Below are 19,520 nucleotides of genomic sequence, written 5' to 3' on the forward strand. Positions count from 1 at the left end.
TAATCCTGTATAACCTGTATAATCCAGTATAATCTGTATAATCCTGTATAATCCTGTATAACCTGCATAATCCAGTATAATCCTGTATAATCCAGTATAACCTGTATAATCTGTATAATCCTGTATAACCTGTATAATCCCATATCCTCACAACAGTTACCTGCTGTCGTAAATGTCGCTGTTGAGGTCAAACTTGTACGTGGGCGGGAAGTCCAGAGGCCCTTCCTCAAACTCCTGCAGGACCCTATCCTTCTTCTTCATCATCGTCAGCTGAGGACACACACACACACACACACACACACACACACACACACACACACACACACACACACACACACACACACACACACACACACACACACACACACACACACACACAATCAAACCACAGGGCGTGGAGCAGCTCCATGAGGCCTCTGGACCTGGTCTTGCTCCAGTACCTGGTCTTGGCTCCACAGCAGGTGGTAGCTCTGCTCGGCGATGCAGGAGCGGACGAAGTGCATCCCGTGGTCCTGGATCCTGAAGTTCAGGTCTCCGAACCAGAACACCAGGCTGGACCGAGAGAGAGAGAGAGAAAAGGAGGGAGGGAGAGAGAGAGAGAGAGAGAGAGAGAGAGAGAGAGAGAGAGAGAGAGAGAGAGAGAGAGAGAGAGAGAGAAAGAGAGAGAGAGAGGGAGGGAGGAAAGGATGAACACATTAAACTTATTGAAGGACGGAAATAAATTAATGTGACATCAAAAAGAGCACTTTCAAGATTTTTTTAAAATATTTTTTATTTCTAAAGACTTTATATGAAGCAAATAATACAATTTCATGTATATATATGTTATTGAAAATAAATATTCATATTTTAGGTGAAATATATAGCATACATGTAATTACATAATATATATATAATACAATATAATAAAGAATATATAATTATTTAATTTACATATATATATACATATAATAAAAAATACAGTATTATTCTATATATTATATAGATGTATGTATAATTAAATACATATAGCATACAATATACTAATAAATAAAGATATATATATATATAATTCAATAAATAAATGTAAATCTCACTTAAAACTATTTATATATATATATATATATATATATATATATATATAATTAAATAAATAAATAAATGTAAATCTCACTTAAAACTAGTCTTCAATTCACCAATTTCAACTCAAAATGGCTCAAATATGTATTATGTATTACAGTACAATTCATATATTCAATGGGAATGTAAACAATGAGCATAAAGTCATAAATATGCACACAAAAAAAGAAAAAGATCCAGTTTAGCATTGTGGTCATCACCATCTCAGGGTTTTGTTGAATAAGACGTTTAAATGTTACAGTTAACGTTCATGAAGTGAAAACACACCTTGTTGAAGGTGTGAGACGAGCAGACGGACAGACCTGTCAATCACCGTGCAGCCCCGCCCCTTAAAGCCCACCCTGCCTCACGCTCTAAACCTAACGCTCACCGGTGGTCGGAGATCCTCGGCGCCTTGGGGCAGTCGAAGGCCTGCGTGTCCAGGATGCACTGGAACTCGTCCACCCGCTCAGAGGCGTAGTCCATGTGCGCGGCCAGGTGGCAGTTCAGGAAGCACAGCATGTGGCCGTAGAAAGACAGGCGGACGGACACGCCCCCTTTGTTGCCCTGGGAGACAAACAGGAAGTTCAACAAAAAACAGAGAACTCAGAAGCTTTCTTTTGCTTCTTCTTCTGTGGTTCAGCTCACCAAAGTGGAGGCGTGTTATTTATAATTGAAAGGCAGAACTGTGCCGACTTTACACACAGGTGTGAAACATGTTCTATAAAAAGGGGTATATATATATATGAGTTGCATTCTGGGTAATGAAAGCACCACGTTTTGACGAGGGAGAAGAATGCCGCCGCATCGATTCTTTATGCTTTTGAATTCATTTTGTTCCTTTCATTGGGAATCTGAAAGTGTTGTAGAAGTGAAATGAGTCGTGTGTGTGTGTGTGTGTGTGTGTGTGTATGTGTGTGTGTGTGTGTGTGTGTGTGCGTGTGTGTGTGTGTGTGTGTGGTCACAATGTGAAATTTCTATATCACAATTATCTTCGTAGGAAATATCATAGTTTTCACGATAAACTAAAGTATTTATTATTTACTTTTACTTTGTTGAAGTCATCTAAAGTGGTTATTTACATAAAAACACATTATTGTAATTATTAAGAAATAAATGATTGTATTTTTATTGATAAAAATCCTTTCATTAGTATTTAGTATATTTTCAGTAAAGTATAAAGATCTGCTTAGAGTTCATGTTTGGAATTTAAATGTTATTTATGTGTGTGTGTATGTGTGTGTGTGTGTGTATATGTGTCTGTGTATATTTGTGTGTGTGTGTATATGTGTATGTGTCTGTACATGTATGTTTGTGTGTATACATGTGTGTATATGCATGTGTGTGTATGTGTAAACGTGTCTGTGTGTACGCGTGTGTGTATATGTGTGTGCGCGCGTGTGTGTGTTTGTATGCATGTGTATATATGTGTGTGTGTGTGTGTGTGTGTGTGTGTGTGTGTCCTCACCCAGTACCCGTAGATGCCGGTCCGTGTGTATCTGGCCTGCACGTCCCTGATGAAGGGGAGGTGCTGCAGCTTGCAGAAGCAGAGCAGCAGCAGACCCTGCAGCCGGATGGACGACACCTGAGGACGCACGCAAAGCACACACAGCTCAACAGGAAGCTGAGGATGCACACACACACACACACACACACACACACACACAGCTCAACACACAGGTCCTACAGACTCGTACCTTCACGTAGCTCCGGGGTGCCAAGGTGTCCATGAGCAGTTTGCTCCACGAGTCATCGAACACGCGGTCCGACATGAACCTCACCGGCCCCGAGTACACCTCCTGCAACCTGCAGGGTAACGATCAGCCACTGTGTGTGTGTGTGTGTGTGTGTGTGTGTGTGTGTGTGTGTGTGTGTGGTCAAGTGAAGGTCGCTCGACTCCATGCTTTCCATGGGAAACAGCAAAATGTCAAGATCGATTTTAATCTTTTTTTATTACATTTTTTAACCCAACTCGAGACCAAAACGTGGAATTAAAATGTAATCCGTCATGTGATGCCATTGGGCCCCAAAATACTTTTCTTTTACCATATATTCACATTTGAAAAGAGACGTCTGCAGCTCTTTTAGGTACATCAGGTTCCCAGTACTAGCATGTATGCCCTTATTTAAATCCATAGGTCGTAAAAAAAAATATATTTAAATCCAATCCAGAGCGGTTTATCTGCCTCCGTCACATCAACTACACAATAACACTTTAGATGAGAGAACCAGAACAGGCTTTTTTTCAAATTGTTGAAAAAAAGCCTGATTCAATATTTGGAATATATTGAATTAAAGCAGCCCTTGTGTATTTATCTCAACAGTACGTATCTGATGTCATGTGATGATTCTACTTTAATAAAATAACTTGTGACGTCTCACATGAGGCTTTGACTTTCAACTGAACATTTAGAACCACATATATAGATATAGATATATCTATATCTATATAAATAGATATATCTATATAGATATATATATATAGATATATTTATATATATATCTACCCGATGACGTAGAGGTCTGGGCTCTTCGGGGCGTTCAGGTGGAGCAGCAGCGTGACGTCATCTGGAGGATCCGCTGTGGCCACGTTCCACGTCACCATGTGCAGCCTGGAGACGCAACAAACACAACAAAAAAACACAACAAAAAAACGCATTTAAAAAGGTTATACACCTTTAAAAAATGCATTGCAAAATAGAAATCAGAACGGTGGAGGAAATCACAAGGAAATCAAAGCGCGTCATTCAGAGCAGAGCGTGAAAGCCTTCATAAAGACACCAGTCATCCTTTCACCCGACCGCTTAGTATTCATGAAAGGTTCACTCTGTCACGCTCTGCTCAGACAGAAGTTAAACCGGAGGGTAGAAGAGTGAAAAGAGGCTTCGGCCCACAGAGGAAGACGAGCGAGTCTCCACCTGAACTTGTCCTTCCTCGCCTTGTGGGGCCCCCGGCCACAGGCCAGGAAGGCCCCGTCCAGGGTGCGGGCCACCCGGTCGTGCAGCTGGCTGCTGGGGTCCAGGTCGTCCACGCACGTCATCAGCCGGCCGAGCCGATGGCGCAGCAGCGGCCGGCCGGCCGGCGACGACTGCGTGGCGTCGCCGGAGACGCTGTCGGAGCGCACGCGGCCCGGGTCGTCCATTCTGAGGGGCGAGCGCGGCGGCGTTGTAAATCCCAAATGTGACGATTTACGTATATTTTGATTGCAAATCAAATGGAGCCACGGTCCGAAGTTTAGGTCGTTTCTGTAGAATCGAACCACTGAAATGAGGAAAGTCTCGGCTGAGGGATCTTTGTGCTCTGCGTGATCCGGTGGGGAAATTTGCTCACAAATACAAAATGTTTAATCTGATTGTAAAACGTCTCGACGTCGGGCCAAGTGAAAATAATTGGGAAACCAGCTGCTTGAATTAAACCATTCTTTCCCTTTTGGGGAAACGCATTGTTTTGTTTTTTAAAGCCGCATTAGGTTCTGTTGGGAAACTTAATCCACCGGGTACAGTGCAGTCAGATTTGTAGACTTGTAGTCTTTCAACACCGATAACAAAGAGTTAGTCCACTCCTGTAACGGCGTTCCCACTCTTTTCTGAAGATCCGTTTTTGTATCTCTGCCAAGAGGATCATGCGATCGGTCACGTGCATCTGTGAGTGAGTGATTGTGCAACGCTGTGTCTGTCCACGGCAAATCTCACGCTCCGTGCCGACTCACACTTGTTCAAAACACCCTTTTATTGCATATTTAATAGTGCCGTTTAATCCGCCGCCAGAGACAGTGTTTTGTTTTCATTTGTAATGCTTTGGACGGTTTAATTGGCGATCAGCTGACCGATAATGAAACTACAAGTACTACACACACCGCTAGTGTACTACACACACTAGCGGTGGGACGGACCACTGTGTTCACGTCATCTCGTAAAATGTAACTTTAGAAACTTTAATCAATGCAGTTGTTTCACAACAACATGAATAGATATTAGAGATGACCGTTTACACCCGTTATATAATTAAAACTACTAAACACAATATTTTAATCAGATCTCCATCCGTGGGTTTTATGATCCTTGATTTTATGATTGCCTGCACACGTCATACATCACATGAGTTCATTCACCACCATCATCCCTGATAAATTAAATCCCTTTATAATTAAGAAACAAGACACACGAGCAGTCTGTGACGTCACATTTAAGAGCCGTAAGCCAAACCACTTTATGGCTGTGACAGAACATCTGTGCGCGCGCGCAAACACACACACACACACACACACACACACACACACACACACACACACACACACACACACGCGACTTGAGGAAAATCCGTCGCTGTTAAAATAATATTGCACTTTTTTTTCTAATAAAATACACATTTATAATACACTTGTTTTGACGTACTGCCATTTTTTTTAACAATATTTTTAATGTACATTTGTATATTTTTAAATGAAGTCTCATATTATTGCAGTGTTTTTTGTGTATGGTAATGCACCTTTCATCAACTCAAATCCCTTGTATGTGTAACGTACTTGACAATAAACAGTTCTGAATTCTTTTTTATGACATGAAAAAATATAATATATAAGAACAAGCTCACAATATCATTTGTATTTGACTTGCCCTGTATGTATGCAGGGGGGAGTAACGATTCATGATGACTTTATTTTAGATTCCTGGTTGGTTTTTCATTACAAATATGTGTTTCTTAACAGAATATAAAAGGTACGGTTTTCTAAATATTGTGCCACATTATCAAGGAACACTTGTAAACGAATCTTATCAGGTTGCAACAGATATTTTCCTCTACAAAGTCCCTAATTTAACTAATAAAACTACTTCATAGTCCAACCTGAAGCTGTCTGCCTCGTCCCTCTTCCTCCCACTGAGCTCCTCCGTCTCCTCCATCATCTTCTCCTCACCTGAGAAAGATAAACACCACACACAACGTTAAGCTAACTTAATGTTTATAGCAAAACTAGCTAGTTACATCACACAGCTAGCTAAACAATGCTATATTATTGCAAGTATTATCATTTAACACTTTACACTCGAGGTCCCAGCTCGTATGAGCAGATAGTATTTATATTATATTAACGTTACCTGGAGGGCTTTTGGTCGTACTTGTTTTCGTTGTTTATATAACTACTGTGAAACAATACAGCAACAGTAGACACACGGAAACCTGACAGAACAGAAGCTAGTGTTGTTGTTACCGCCCCTCATCCGGAAACGGTTATCCGCCTTCAAAATAAAAGCAGAAGTGAAGTGTCCTTATCGAATATACTATGAACTGCGCAACATGTGCCGACTGTCAAGTAAACACATGACAATTCATTAAAAATTAAGTTAAGAGAGCAACTTTCCCTTGTATAGTCTGTGCAGTAAGAAAGATTAAGGTTCGAACACATTTTATTCTGAAGGATCCAAGCATAACGTTTTTTTGTTGTGGTGAAATAATCACATTAAAAAGCGAATTCGCGAAATAGAAACCAATAGATTTGTGCAAGAATGAGACATAAAACGAAGAATATTACATGTTTTATATATTATAATGTATGTATTCCTCGCCTTAAAAACGAGAATAAGTATATTCATTGGTGTACTTCCGGTTGCTTCTTCAAAGTCAACAGGTTTTTTATGATATGCCCTAAATAAGGTTTAAGCTTTGTTTAAAGTTTTGTTCTATGTTATATAAATATAAACCACGTCCGTAAATATATATATATATATATATATTTATGTGTGTGTGTGTGTGTGTGTGTGTGTGTGTGTGTGTGTGTGTGTGTGTGTGTGTGTGTGTTTGTGAATTTGGAAGCTTTTACGTGTCTTAAAAATAGTGTCTAAATGAGACTACACAACGTCATCAAACCGCAACAGCTGCGCATTGTACATTCGCGCTCGTGCGACCGAGGTGTAGTTCGTTTAGCGGTTATATCCCAACGTTTGATTTTTCCTTCCTGACGAAAGCATTTAGGCTTTAATAATCATAAAAGTGTTAAGATTATCTTGCCAAACAAAAACACGGAAGTATTATAAACGTTAATTTGACACAGAAGTTATTAACAACCATAATCCAAATTCCATTGGGAAAAATCCCAGTTCTCTTGTTGTCAAGGGAACAAGTATGACGCTGACTTCCGGGGTTGTCCTGTAAAAAATACGCCACCAACGTATTCATTTAATCTTATTTTTTTATTACATGTGTGAATGTGTATTATTCTACCTACATTATATTCTCTATATGCAGCGATTTTAATATTTTGAATTATTTGTACATTACAATTTATCAATACAAAATAAAAATAAAAACTGCAAAAGGGACTACATTTTTTCACCAGAAAAAAGAGAAACAGCATAGAAGGAAGACGCCACATTTTCTCAAGTATTTCGGACGCTGGTCATTTCTTTTGATAAGTGATCATTTGTGACTACAGCAAACAATAAATGTGATATTTTCCCGTCTGATGTCAAACATGTACTGCAGTTGGATGGAGTTGGGTGTTTGCTCACTAATGTAAACGAGAAGTACAATGTACAAATATTCCCCAAAACAGGAACAAATGCGTGGTCTTAAATATATTGTATAATTATATAAACCATAACATTCAAATCCAGGTTATTTCATTCATCACAGGACAAGATTGAAAAGAAAAGTGTAAAAACAGAACATTATCATCACAACACTTTACACAACTGTATGAAGCTACAACAAAACATCAGGTGTAGTTAGACCAGATTTTTATTATGCTAAATAGGATTGCATGTCTCTGAAGTAAATACATTATGTAATAGTGTTTACATAAATCATAAGCTGTGTTTTTATTGCCTCCAGGTCACGATGAATTACTCGAGAACGTTTGAAGCACGGGAGGGTCGAGGATCTTCTGGTTTAACAAAACAGAGAAAGAAGTGCAGATTTCTTTTTTTTGCTTTTTCCAAAAGCATTGATCCTAGAAACTGTAGTTTATGTGGAAAAGGAGACAACATTTCTGAACAATAAATAAAAACAAACAATAAATCACTGAGAACTGGAAAAAAAAAGGAAAAGAAAATCAAAATCAAGAACAAAACCCAAATAACTGCGATTAAAAAATAATAAATAAGGATAACAGTAATTAGAAATGTTTCCTCAGTGATAACCCACACCTTTTATCTAATATTTTAGAACGCTTCATCCTCAAAACTTAAATCCTCTGACATAAAAACGTAAAATAAAAAACATAAAAGCTGCTGTAGTCATATTCAAATGTAGTCGATAAATACACACAATTGCTTTACAATAATGAGCTCTTATTAAGAGCAAATTTTATTCGGATGCAAGTGTGGTATTCTTGATTAAGGCCGTCAGGCTGTTCCAGGTCCGGTGAGCAGCGAGAGGAACTCTGCTGAGTGAAGTCGAATCCTCTCGTTATCGGGAAGTGACCTGAAGACAAAAAAGAAAAACAAGTTTTTTAAACGATGAATCGTAAATTTACATACATTTTCGGCAAAGACCAGAAGTTAATACTCACGGGTTTGTGAGCCGGTCAGTTGCCGTCATCGATGGCTCCCAAGCCTTTACAGTCACCGCTCACCCTCATCTGTGACACGGAGAGACGGGAAGAAAATAAATACGGGAGTCCTTTGATTCGGCGGGAATATCGTGAAGATCACGGACAGGAATGTTTTAATAAAACATTTTTTTTTGTTACTTATAACCTAGAACTTTTCTCATTTTATCTGGTTAAATCACAAAACACGAACGAGCGTAATTTTAATGTCATAGCGAGGTTGCAAAAAAAATAAAAACAACATTCATGGTTTTGGCACAATATTTCCAGTCAAAACTAATAACAATAAATTATTAAAAACAAATTGTGATCATATCGTTTCTCCACACAGTTTATTTATTTAAGTCCTTCCATGCCATGGCTCTCTTTTTGACAGCCAAAAGTATTTAGTTTATGTTAAAAAGTCATACTATGATATAAGAAATGTTAAAAAGTAATAGTATAACATAAGAAATGTTAAAAGTCATAGCATGACATAAGAAATGTTAAAAAGTCATAGTATGATATAAGAAATGTTAAAGTCATAGTATAACATAAGAAATGTCAGAAAGTCATAGCATGACATAAGAAATGTTAAAAAGTCATAGCATGACATAAGAAACGTTAAAAAGTCATAGTATAACATAAGAAATGTTAAAAAAAAAATGTGTTGAATTTGGTTTTACTGCGATTATCCGGGTTCTCTACGTCTAATAAAATAAATACATTAAATGAATAAAATTAAAAACACAACAGGTTTCACTGGAGAAACCCCGGCTCCCATCACCTTATCCAGCTCGTCCTTCGTCTCCTCCTCCATGCGTCGGATGTCGTCCATCGACAGGTCGATCCATTTGTCGATCCAGCAGAACAGCTGTCTGTGGAAGTGGGTGAACAGACGCCGCTCCACCTGGAGGTAATATTATTAAAAATATAAATATATATATATATATAATATAACAGTTCAATGCAATAACAGTGCAACAACAGTTATTCTGTATATATAATATTTCAGTTCTCGTGGATTCTTTACTGCTTTTTAGCTTATTTATAATACTTGTTTTGAACTTGTTACAATATCTCTTGTTTGCACTTCATTTATAATAATAAAGGGTTATCTTATATTTATACACATCGGCCACCAGGAGGAAACGCATCCTAAAGACGTACCTTTTGAATCATGTTCTCCACGGTGCCCTGAATTCCAAACCACTTGAACTCGACGGAGACGAGCTTGTAGGCGCACATGTGCGGACAGTCGGGGTTGTCGGCGAGTTCTTTCTGCGGACGCAAAGAAAACGTGAAAAAATAATACGGAAAACACGACGTGTCCACGCTTCAGCGTTTTAATTCTCCTTGAATGAAGCGAGCCGCGGGGGTCAGTACCTTCCAGTTGGGTCCCAGGGGACCTCTGCCGGTCTTCTCCGACTTAAAGATGGCCGGATCGTGATCCGGGTTGTATTCCTGAAGAATGAAAGCAACCGACACAGTTCAGTGAGGTCACATGACAAACAGGAAGTAGGTTCATTATTAGTACAGGAGGTTAATCATGGCAGATGTTTGAGATTAAAATGTTGATTAGTTTTAGTCAAATTTTAGTCTGTTATAATCTTTTGGTTATTTTCGTTCTTAAAAACTTTTAATCCAGTTTTAGTCGACAAATGAAAACAATTATTTAAAAAAAATGTAATCCAGTTTTAGACAAAAATCTTTTAATCCAGTTTTAGAAAACAATCATTTAAAAAATTTTAATCCAGTTTTAGTCGACAATCATTTAAAAACTTTTAAGCAAATTTGTGGCGATACCAACTCAAACCTTTAAGCCAGTTTTAGAAACCAATCATTTAAAAATGTTTTATCAAGTTCAGCTTGGCTGACGCAACTCTGAGTCACGCGTTTTTTTCGGCACATTTGGGAGATTGGAACTTGCGCGAATTCCTTTGCGGCGCGTCCTTCGCTCTGTTCGCCCCGCGTCAAGCGCGCTATTTGCGCCGCCTCAAACGCGTCAGTCCGGCGAAAATTTTGCGTCTTCGCAATCCATGTTCATTGACTTTGCATGTAATCTACTCGCGCGAATGATTCGCGCCGGGTTTGGTGTGAGCACGGCATTAGAGGTCAACGGCGAAACTCACAGAACCCAGAGTTACAATACGTAACTAACGTTTATTAGACCGATTGATTGGCAGCTCGATTCTAAATCCAATCAGATGTTTAAACAGTTGAGTCGTTGCCCATACCTTTGGACTTATGACACTTCTGTCAGCAATATCAATGTCAATAACCGTCCTTTTCTCCAATTGGCTCTTGTCCAGTCCGTGTACCTGCAGAGAGGAAAAAAAATGTTGGTTCTGTTTAAATATCATATCATAAAAACCACCAGTGCAACATAACGGACCTCGTTATCCATCGTGAATGACGTTAGCTTCAGAACAGTTTTTCATGCAATCAAAACATCAATCATAGATCTAATTTAGGGCAATTTGAGCAACTTTGCATGTAAACTATTAATACAATAATTATATAATAAAGTAACCTGATCTTTATCTGCAATGTGAAGAAATGCTTCATATAAACACAATGTGGCCTTCTATTTCTGAGAAAGGACAACAAATATCTATAAATCTTTTATCAATAGTTTAATATACATACTTTTGTATAGAATAAATGTGTATTTTAGGATATTTTTGACAAATCCCGGACCCCAGATTGGGAACCTCAGCACTAGACAATTAATCACTCATCCAAGTATCTTTCCTTAATGAAGCTACATTGGTTATTTTAAAACATGCTATAGCCACAGCAACAAACATGTTTATTTTAACGGGTTGTTTTTAAAAGTATGGAAGGTAAAGAGTGCCCCCTCCCAGTCACGTGACTTACATTTTCCTGCTCCCCCATATCAGGCTTGTGCCAGGTCTCGATCGTCAGAGTGAACTTTTCCTTCATGTAAACATTCTGTAAGAAGCAAGAGAAGCTCGTCAACAACCGTCACAGTTTGTGAAGAAGCTTTACATCGATGTCCAAACGTGAAGTTAAAAACATACTTACTGTGATGACTGCAGCAGAGCACACCGGGGAGAAAAGACAAGAGAGAGAAGGGTTTTAGATGATGCACGGATTCCAAATATCAAGCTTTTCATGTGTGTATGCGTCTCTGGTGTCGACCTGTCAATCACCTTGTAGCCCCGCCCCTAAATCATCCCCTGCTTTATGGTCTGTTTGACTCGAAATGACCATAAGGATACAGGAGAATACAGGAGAGAGAATGCAGCTTTAACACATGCATATACTTCTAAACAACCAGAGGAGTCACCCCCTGGTGGTCAGGAGAGAGAATGCAGCTTTAACACATGCATATACTTCTAAACAACCAGAGGAGTCACCCCCTGGTGGTCAGGAGAGAGAATGCAGCTTTAACACATGCATATACTTCTATACAACCAGAGGAGTCGCCACCTGGTGGTGAGTAGAGAGAATTCAGCTTTAACACATGAAGCATAGACTTCTATACAACCAGAGGAGTCGCCCCCTGGTGGTCAGTAGAGAGAACGCAGCTTTAACACATGAAGCATATACTTCTATACAACCAGAGGAGTCGCTCCCTGGTTTTGTAGATTAGATTGTGGCTTTACTTATTGTATTGTAATGATTGACTGAATAAAACACATAATACTATTGTAAAAACAAATATACATCTAGGCCTGATGGCCTTTTAGTTATTCTACTTGATTCTGATGAAAACTCGAGCTCTCGCTGTATCTGATGTCTCTGTGTCACACTTCATTAAAATCACTGGGTTTCTACTCTGGCGTGAAACACACATGAACTCAAACTCGTGTCACTCGACATGTTGTGTGTAGCGTGTTGTGTGCAGTGTGTTGTGTGCAGTGTGTTGTGTGCAGTGTGTTGTGTGCAGTGTGTTGTGTGCAGTGTGTTGTGTGCAGTGTGTTGTGTGCAGCGTGTTGTGTGCAGCGTGTTGCGTGCAGCGTGTTGCGTGCAGCGTGTTGTGTGCAGCGTGTTGTGTGTTGTGTGCAGCGTGTTGTGTGCAGCGTGTTGTGTGCAGCGTGTTGCGTGCAGCGTGTTGTGTGCAGCGTGTTGTGTGTTGTGTGCAGCGTGTTGTGTGCAGCGGGGTGGGACTCACCGGTTTTACAGTACGGATACGCATTCCAGGCCTCCTCTTTCACCAGGAGAGAACCTTTCGGAGCGATCCTGGAGAGGATATCTGGCACTTTGCTGCGGAGACAAACAGTGTCAGAAAACACCAAAACGCTGATTCTTGCAGCTGAATGATTACAGACAGACATTTAAAGACATAATGGACACATTAGCTATTTAAATGGATCAATTTTTTTCAATGAGAGTGAAGCGTTTTGCACAAAAAGAAAAACTAAATTCAACGGGTTCTTTTGCTGGATAGTGTCGCTCCAGTAAATAACTTTACCAACTAGGAGCGTCACGACTGAACAATGTGATTAAACTTTAAAATTTGATTTGATTCTGTTTGAGCTTTTTTTGTTGTTTCAAGCCCCCAAAACTGCCATTTATATTTAAAACATCATTAAATTAGATTTTTTTTTTTTTTAATGTAGCATACTATATGATCAAATTTAAATAGTGTATTCAGTAATAACTTATTTTCCCTTATTTCAAACAACAAAAAAGGAAGCTCGAGATAATTAGAGTTTTACGAGGTGCACCTGAATGCACCATGAAGAGAATCGATTTAAAAGTCACAATTTAATTAAATTTAAGCATCGTTTTTCAGCAAGTTAAGCATTTGTAAGACGATGTTAAGATCAGATCGTTGATTATATTTTCATTATTTTCAAACTACACGGTATGATGCATGATATTTATTTATTTTTTCCATGAAACCACACATTATGACATCAGATTTCAACAATCCACTTGTTGCAGCCTTCTCTAAAAATCTTTTGCAGCCGACAAAACAAAAAAAGACCCAAAATGTTCTCCAGGAAGCACGACGATTGTTCCTCCATCGTCGCCGACGGCCCCGAAGTCTCGGTGGTGTCGCATCACGACCCTCGTGACCCCAACAGGAAGCAGCTTGTTCAAGTTGTTTTGATTTAAACTGACATTACGTCAGAGGGAAGCGTAGTTTATTTACGGACGCCGTTAAGCCAACCAGTTAAGCTGAGGGTCACGAAGGGTTTAAACTAAATCTCTGTAAAATGTGCATATTTTGCACCAACGGCAGGCCGCCTTGACAATGCTGAGCATTATGGGAAACGGACAATAGCGATAAGTCCGAGAGTCCCGAACCGTGCGGTAACCGACTGCGTGCATGTGACCGCGAGGAAAAAAACATAAACTCGTATCTCATATTCACTGACGGCTTCTTTCTTTACAGAGCGTGTAACGGCAATAAAGTATTATTTTTTCACTATTGTCATCTTTTTTGTTTTACTGCTGCCTCTATTGTTTGTCTTTACCATGTAAAGTGCTTTGAGTACCTTTTAAAGCGCTATACAAATAAAATGTATTATTATTATTATTATTATTAATTACATGCATTATAAATATCCTGCAAACTCTTTGATTCGGCTGCAAAATATTTTCCCAATGAAGATTATTATTTTTTTACTTTCTTTGTAAAATCCTAAAACAAGTATTTAAATGTTTCAAGTTTTTTTTTTATTATAGAAAAGCTACATGATATTGTTTTTAATGCAACATACTATATATGATCAAAATTAAATAGTACATATGTAATATTTCACTTAATTTTAAACAGCAAAACGAAGCATGAGAGCCTCAAATTTTTACGAGGTGCACCTGAATGCACCACGAAGACGCACAATGGATTTTAAAGTCACAATTTGATTAAATGTAAGCGTCGTTTTTCAGCCGGTTGAGCTTCTGTTAGACGATGGAGCCTCGATTCGTGAAGATCAGATCGTTGGTGATATTTTCAAGCTACACGGTATGAAGCATGATATTTATTCATCTTTTCGTGCACCGCTCACCTCTTCAGGTGGTAGATCTTGTGGGTGTACTGCCCCTTCTCTCCGTCCTTCTCGTAGGGCTCGTTGACCACCACCTCCACACCTTCGCCTCCACCCGTCTCACTCTTACTGGCCTCCGCCACCGCGTACAGCTGGCCCACTTGGTACTGGGAGGAGGAGGAAGAGGAAGAGAATGGTTAAACAATCATTAACTCAATCAATAGCCTGGTCCTGAATAACGTCGAGTTCAGAGTTGAAACTGCGTAGCAGTGAGAGTTTCTGTTTAGAGATAAGCTTCCCTCTCTGGGTGAAGGAATGCTAATTACTGAGTAATAATAATAGACCTTTTTCCACATCGGACATTTGAGCTTTTCACAGCAGGAATAAAAACAAGTGGAACTAATAAACAAATTAGGACCGTAAAGCTGCAGGAATATTTTTTCCGCACTGACAACAAAGTAATTGTTGATAAAGTCTTGATTTGTTACGACGCTAATGCGCCTTTAAGTTATTTAATATCTGTTTTTTTAAAAGGGTCTACTGGTTGGAGTGAATATCAGAAGACTCTTGTGCGCCATATTTGGATATAAACTGTTGTTTTACTTCAAAAGATGCTCTAAAGTTATTTTATTTGGTCCATCAGAGTGAATAAACATCTTAAATACTCGATAAACTAAGATGAACTGGACGGTTATTAATCAAAAACATATATATTTTGGAATTGGCTAATAAATCTTCTGAAATCCGATGATTTCTTCCCATGTTTCACAATAGTGCTGATGTGATTCTGAAAAAGTACAGATGTGTTCACAACAACAGGTTTCCCAAGACGCAGACTTCAGCTTCAGAAAAACAGCAAAGTAAGTCTTTTCTTCACCTCTCTTCCTCTTCCTCCACCCATCAGAGTTCAACCCTTCCTGAGCCACTTAAAAAGTGCTGCGACACTGGAAAGAGTGACTCACTGGGGCCGTCAGACTGGCCAGGCCAAAACACACACACTCGCACAGACACACAGACACACACACTAGTTGCCCAAAGGATGTGTCATTGCAATGTAGAAACAGCGACTGTTTGCCAAGATGTGAATTTGAAGCAACTGAAGATCACTTCCTGCATTTGGAGTGAAAGGACAGAATTGCTGTGAAGGGTTCAAGTTACAGGGAAACCAGTGGAACCGGTAAGAACCAGTGACAAGTCGTTATCTTGGTCCATTGAAGGTTCTGCAGGAGAAACAGGACTCGTAAGTAAAAAAGGAACTTTGTGAACAATTTGGGGATCTATTGGCAGAAATGGAATACTTTGTTTCAACTGGTGGCAGATCTGCAGCCTCGCCACCAGGTGGCGCCAAATCATTCACACTCGACCTTTAAATGTTTATAAATACCGCTTTTTTTCTTTCATTACCGATCCCGGGAAATGCACATCGGCCGATACAGAGTATTGATCCGATACCAGTGCGTTAAAAATGCGTTTTGCTAGCTCTTGCTAACGCTACGCTCTCCGCCGGCGCATCGCTACTGAGCGCGTGCGACTCTCAGCACAGACGAATAAGAAGTGACACCCGTGGTGGTGTTGTTGTTATATTATAATCAGATAGGTGCATGTTAGTAGTTATTTTTGGGGAGTCGTGGATCCTCAGACAGTGAGCAGGGACTCAGGAATGCGACTCGACGTGAAGAACCAGCTCCTCGCCGCCGCCGTTAGCAGAAGTTCCCGAGCAGAAGACGGGGAACACAGCGGACAACAAAAACAGGCTGAACCCGAACTGGGAGGCCAAAAAAAAAAAACGTGTCGAGGCAAAGCGCCGTCTGTCAGAGGGAGGATGACAAAAATGTTTAACCTGCTTGAGGTTTAGGCACAAAAACAAGGTGTGGGACCTGAATGCTATGTTGAACAATCCCTGGGTTCAGGTCTTGTGCTGCTGGAGCATGAAGGATTTGAGTATCATTCAGTTGCATTCTGGGAAACACATGTTTGTTTTTGGCCTCTGCTTTCAAAACTTTTATGAGCCACCCAACTTCATCAGTACCCATTTTAAATGGATTAATACTGCGTGTTAAATGTACAATTACAAACGTATGTAGTAGTCCTTCCTCCTTCAGATTCTTGTTCCAGCTCGTTAGTTGTAATTGTGACACGACTGACTCATTATTCCGGACCGAAAAGGGGTTTAGAAGAAAAGCCGGTCGTACGAGTGACTATACGGCTTAGAGAAATACCGGCTTCTGCTTTGTGTTCAGCAAATGGAGAAGAAAAAACAAAGAGCACAGTGTTGGGCGGAGCGAGCAAACAGCACTACTTAGCTAACGAGAAAAGAAAGAAGGGGGTGCATGAAAACCCTGAACACAGATCTAAGGAGCGAGGCTGAACGTGTTGATAACGGTGGAGCAGCGGTGAGTAAACAGTCCTGCAAGGGCATCTGAATGCGTCCGGGTACAGAGTGTGCCGAGCGGCAGCCGCTCAGTCTGCGAGCCCCTGCGCTGCGTTACGCCTTTAAGTCAACTCCACGGGACAACAGATGTGATGCTAACGGGTTACAGCGAAATAGAAACGTCTCTGGTGTTGACCTGTCAATCACCTTGTAGCCCCGCCCCTAAAGCGTCCCCTGCTTTATGGTCTGTTTGGCTCTAAATGACCATCATTTACTAAATGAACATCATGCTGTATTGAAGAAGACTTGAAACTAGAGATTGAGACATAAACTCATGTTTACAATGTTTACTGAGGGAATACATCAAGAGAGAAGTCGAGTCATTTATATAGACTTCTATACAACCAGAGAAGTCGCCCCCTGGTGGTCAGGAGAGAGAATGCAGCACTAACACATGAAGCATAGACTTCTATACAACCAGAGGAGTCGCCCCCTGGTGGTCAGGAGAGAGAATGCAGCTTTAACTCATGAAGCATAGACTTCTATACAACCAGAGGAGTCGCCCCCTGGTGGTCAGGAGAGAGAATGCAGCTTTAACACATGACGCATATACTTCTATACAACCAGATGTTTTTCAAACAAAAAACGTGACCCAGAGTCAAAAAGGAAACCACACAAATTGATGTTCGCTACCTAACGCTACCTAAATATGGAACATTTACACAACATAAAATGAAGAGTCCTTACCTCCTCCACTGAAACGGGCAGGACAATTCGACTGCAAGAGACAGAAGAAGAAAAAAAAGATATTAGGGGACACATTATTAAAGAGATACTCACACACACACATATACATATACATATATATATATATATATATATATATATATATACATATACATACATACATACACATATATTAAAAGGACTTATAAAGAAACAAAAAGGTTGAATATCTAGTAAACAATTTGATTTGACTCCAAAATATCCGCTTTATAAAACATTTAAAAACAAAGTCCGTCTTTAAACCAGCTCTAGGGGTCAAGCACCAGAAACACTGGATCCTACACTTCCCATAATGCAACTGGAGAGCGTCTTTCATCGGACCCTGCTTGCACACCTTTGTGAGGCTGAACCCAGAGCCACAAAAGACATTACATACAGCTGTAGGATCTGATCTCCTTCAACCAATCAGAGCATTCAGAGGGTCATGGGTTTGATCATTTTAAAATATGACATCAGTGTATTGCTCGTGTCCCGTTATCATAGAAACAAGATGAAGAGGAAATTATGAATCTGCAATCAGGACAGCCACTGCAGGGTGAACAAACACACCTTTAGTGGAGGAAAAAAAAACCCCTGCGTGTGTTTTATTTGTGTGTTCTCATAGTTTGCCTCGATACAAAAGCAGATTAATTGCCACCTGTTGCCAGTCTAGCAGGGCCTGAATATTTCATTAGAACAGATCAGAGTGAAAGAGGAGCCGTGCAGGCCTGAACCCAGAGACTAGTTCACTGCACCACCATGTCTACATGCATCTTATTCCACAAGCAGTGAGGTTTAATGCTCTGAAAGTACGATACATGTAACATGGTTCACCATTTAATGCACTTTGCACCTCGGTCAGGTGACAGCAGCTACTTGATGTAACTCGTGCACAGCTGGAGCCACAGGAATTTAGAGGAAAAAGGGTCATTCTTACAATTCCTTCCACAAATTTGAAAATGTGGCTCCATCAATACATTTGATTTGATATTTGCCGAGCTAAAAAAAAAAAAAAAAAAGAAAAAAAAAATACCAAACCCTGTGCAATCATTCGTCAATATAAGATGGCGTTCATTCAAACGCCACGCAGGTGCCCATTGAAACGTGAATGTGCACCTTAGTTGAAAGAGTTCTCAACTTCAGCATCGAATAAATGAAGTCTGTGGATGTTTATCTGGAAGTTTACACGCCAGAGCCGTCGCTTCCCTCGTCACACCAAACTACAGCCCAAAGTCAGAGGGTTTTAACCCGGTCCGTGGCGCGCGAGAGCGGCGCAAACCCAAACTTAAAGCTCAGCTATTCCGCCGTTTCAAATACTTGGCTCAACATATCTATGCCGAATGTTACCTAATTCTTTATAGTATCCTACCTTACTAGTTTCATACATGAACTTGCACTACCAGTTGGTGCAAATTTAAATTGACCGGATTGTAAATGGAGTTCTGCGAGATCAAAGTGCCGCGCCGCGTTCCGTCCGGTAGACAATAAATAACGCCCAGTTTCAATAAAGTTTGAATACTCACAACTCCTTAATGAGCATGATGGCTGCGGTCCTAAAAGCAGAGAGAGAGAGAAGGAGCCGCGGAAGAGCCTCTTTGCAGCCGACAGAAGACGTTCATTCACGGCCCCGACGCTTTTTAGACTCCGGGGTTTCTTCCTGGAAGATGCGAGGGGGGCGCGGCTTGGGGGGAAGGGGGGCGGAGCCACCGCACCTTCAGTTTCAGGTAACACCATGTGACGTTCAAGTGAAGCTGGTTTGATGCTACTGCAAGCGCCACTGCTGTGTTATTACTAT

The 19,520-nt window shown here is 40.2% G+C and overlaps 2 protein-coding genes across 2 annotated transcripts in view; both read right to left on the reverse strand.

The window, feature by feature from the left end:
- LOC306742334 (inositol polyphosphate 5-phosphatase K-like) overlaps positions 1–6,008 on the reverse strand; it is a 10,152-nt gene extending 4,144 nt beyond the window's left edge. The window contains exons 1-7 of the mRNA XM_079224700.1: positions 5,944–6,008; positions 3,606–3,710; positions 2,796–2,904; positions 2,567–2,683; positions 1,490–1,665; positions 441–552; positions 161–270 (exon numbers count right to left, since the gene is read on the reverse strand). Coding sequence (XP_079080826.1) covers positions 161–270; positions 441–552; positions 1,490–1,665; positions 2,567–2,683; positions 2,796–2,904; positions 3,606–3,710; positions 5,944–6,002 — 788 coding nt within the window. The 5' untranslated portion in view covers positions 6,003–6,008. The remainder of the gene's footprint in view (positions 1–160; positions 271–440; positions 553–1,489; positions 1,666–2,566; positions 2,684–2,795; positions 2,905–3,605; positions 3,711–5,943) is intronic.
- Positions 6,009–7,273: 1,265 nt separating this feature from the next.
- On the reverse strand, positions 7,274–19,347 carry LOC306742535 (phosphatidylinositol transfer protein beta isoform-like). Its single transcript, XM_079224926.1, has 12 exons — positions 19,249–19,347; positions 17,708–17,738; positions 14,611–14,756; positions 12,765–12,856; positions 11,672–11,679; positions 11,504–11,578; positions 10,861–10,944; positions 10,010–10,087; positions 9,794–9,904; positions 9,411–9,533; positions 8,606–8,674; positions 7,274–8,517 (listed from the first exon to the last, which is right to left on the reverse strand). The coding sequence occupies exons 1-11, from the start codon at positions 19,263–19,265 to the stop codon at positions 8,621–8,623; spliced, it is 819 nt and encodes a 272-aa protein (XP_079081052.1). The 5' UTR covers positions 19,266–19,347; the 3' UTR covers positions 7,274–8,517; positions 8,606–8,620.
- Positions 19,348–19,520: the final 173 nt, after the last annotated feature.

This window comes from Taurulus bubalis (genome assembly GCF_910589615.1).
Source record: "Taurulus bubalis genome assembly, chromosome: 10".
Lineage (NCBI taxonomy): Eukaryota > Metazoa > Chordata > Actinopteri > Perciformes > Cottidae > Taurulus > Taurulus bubalis.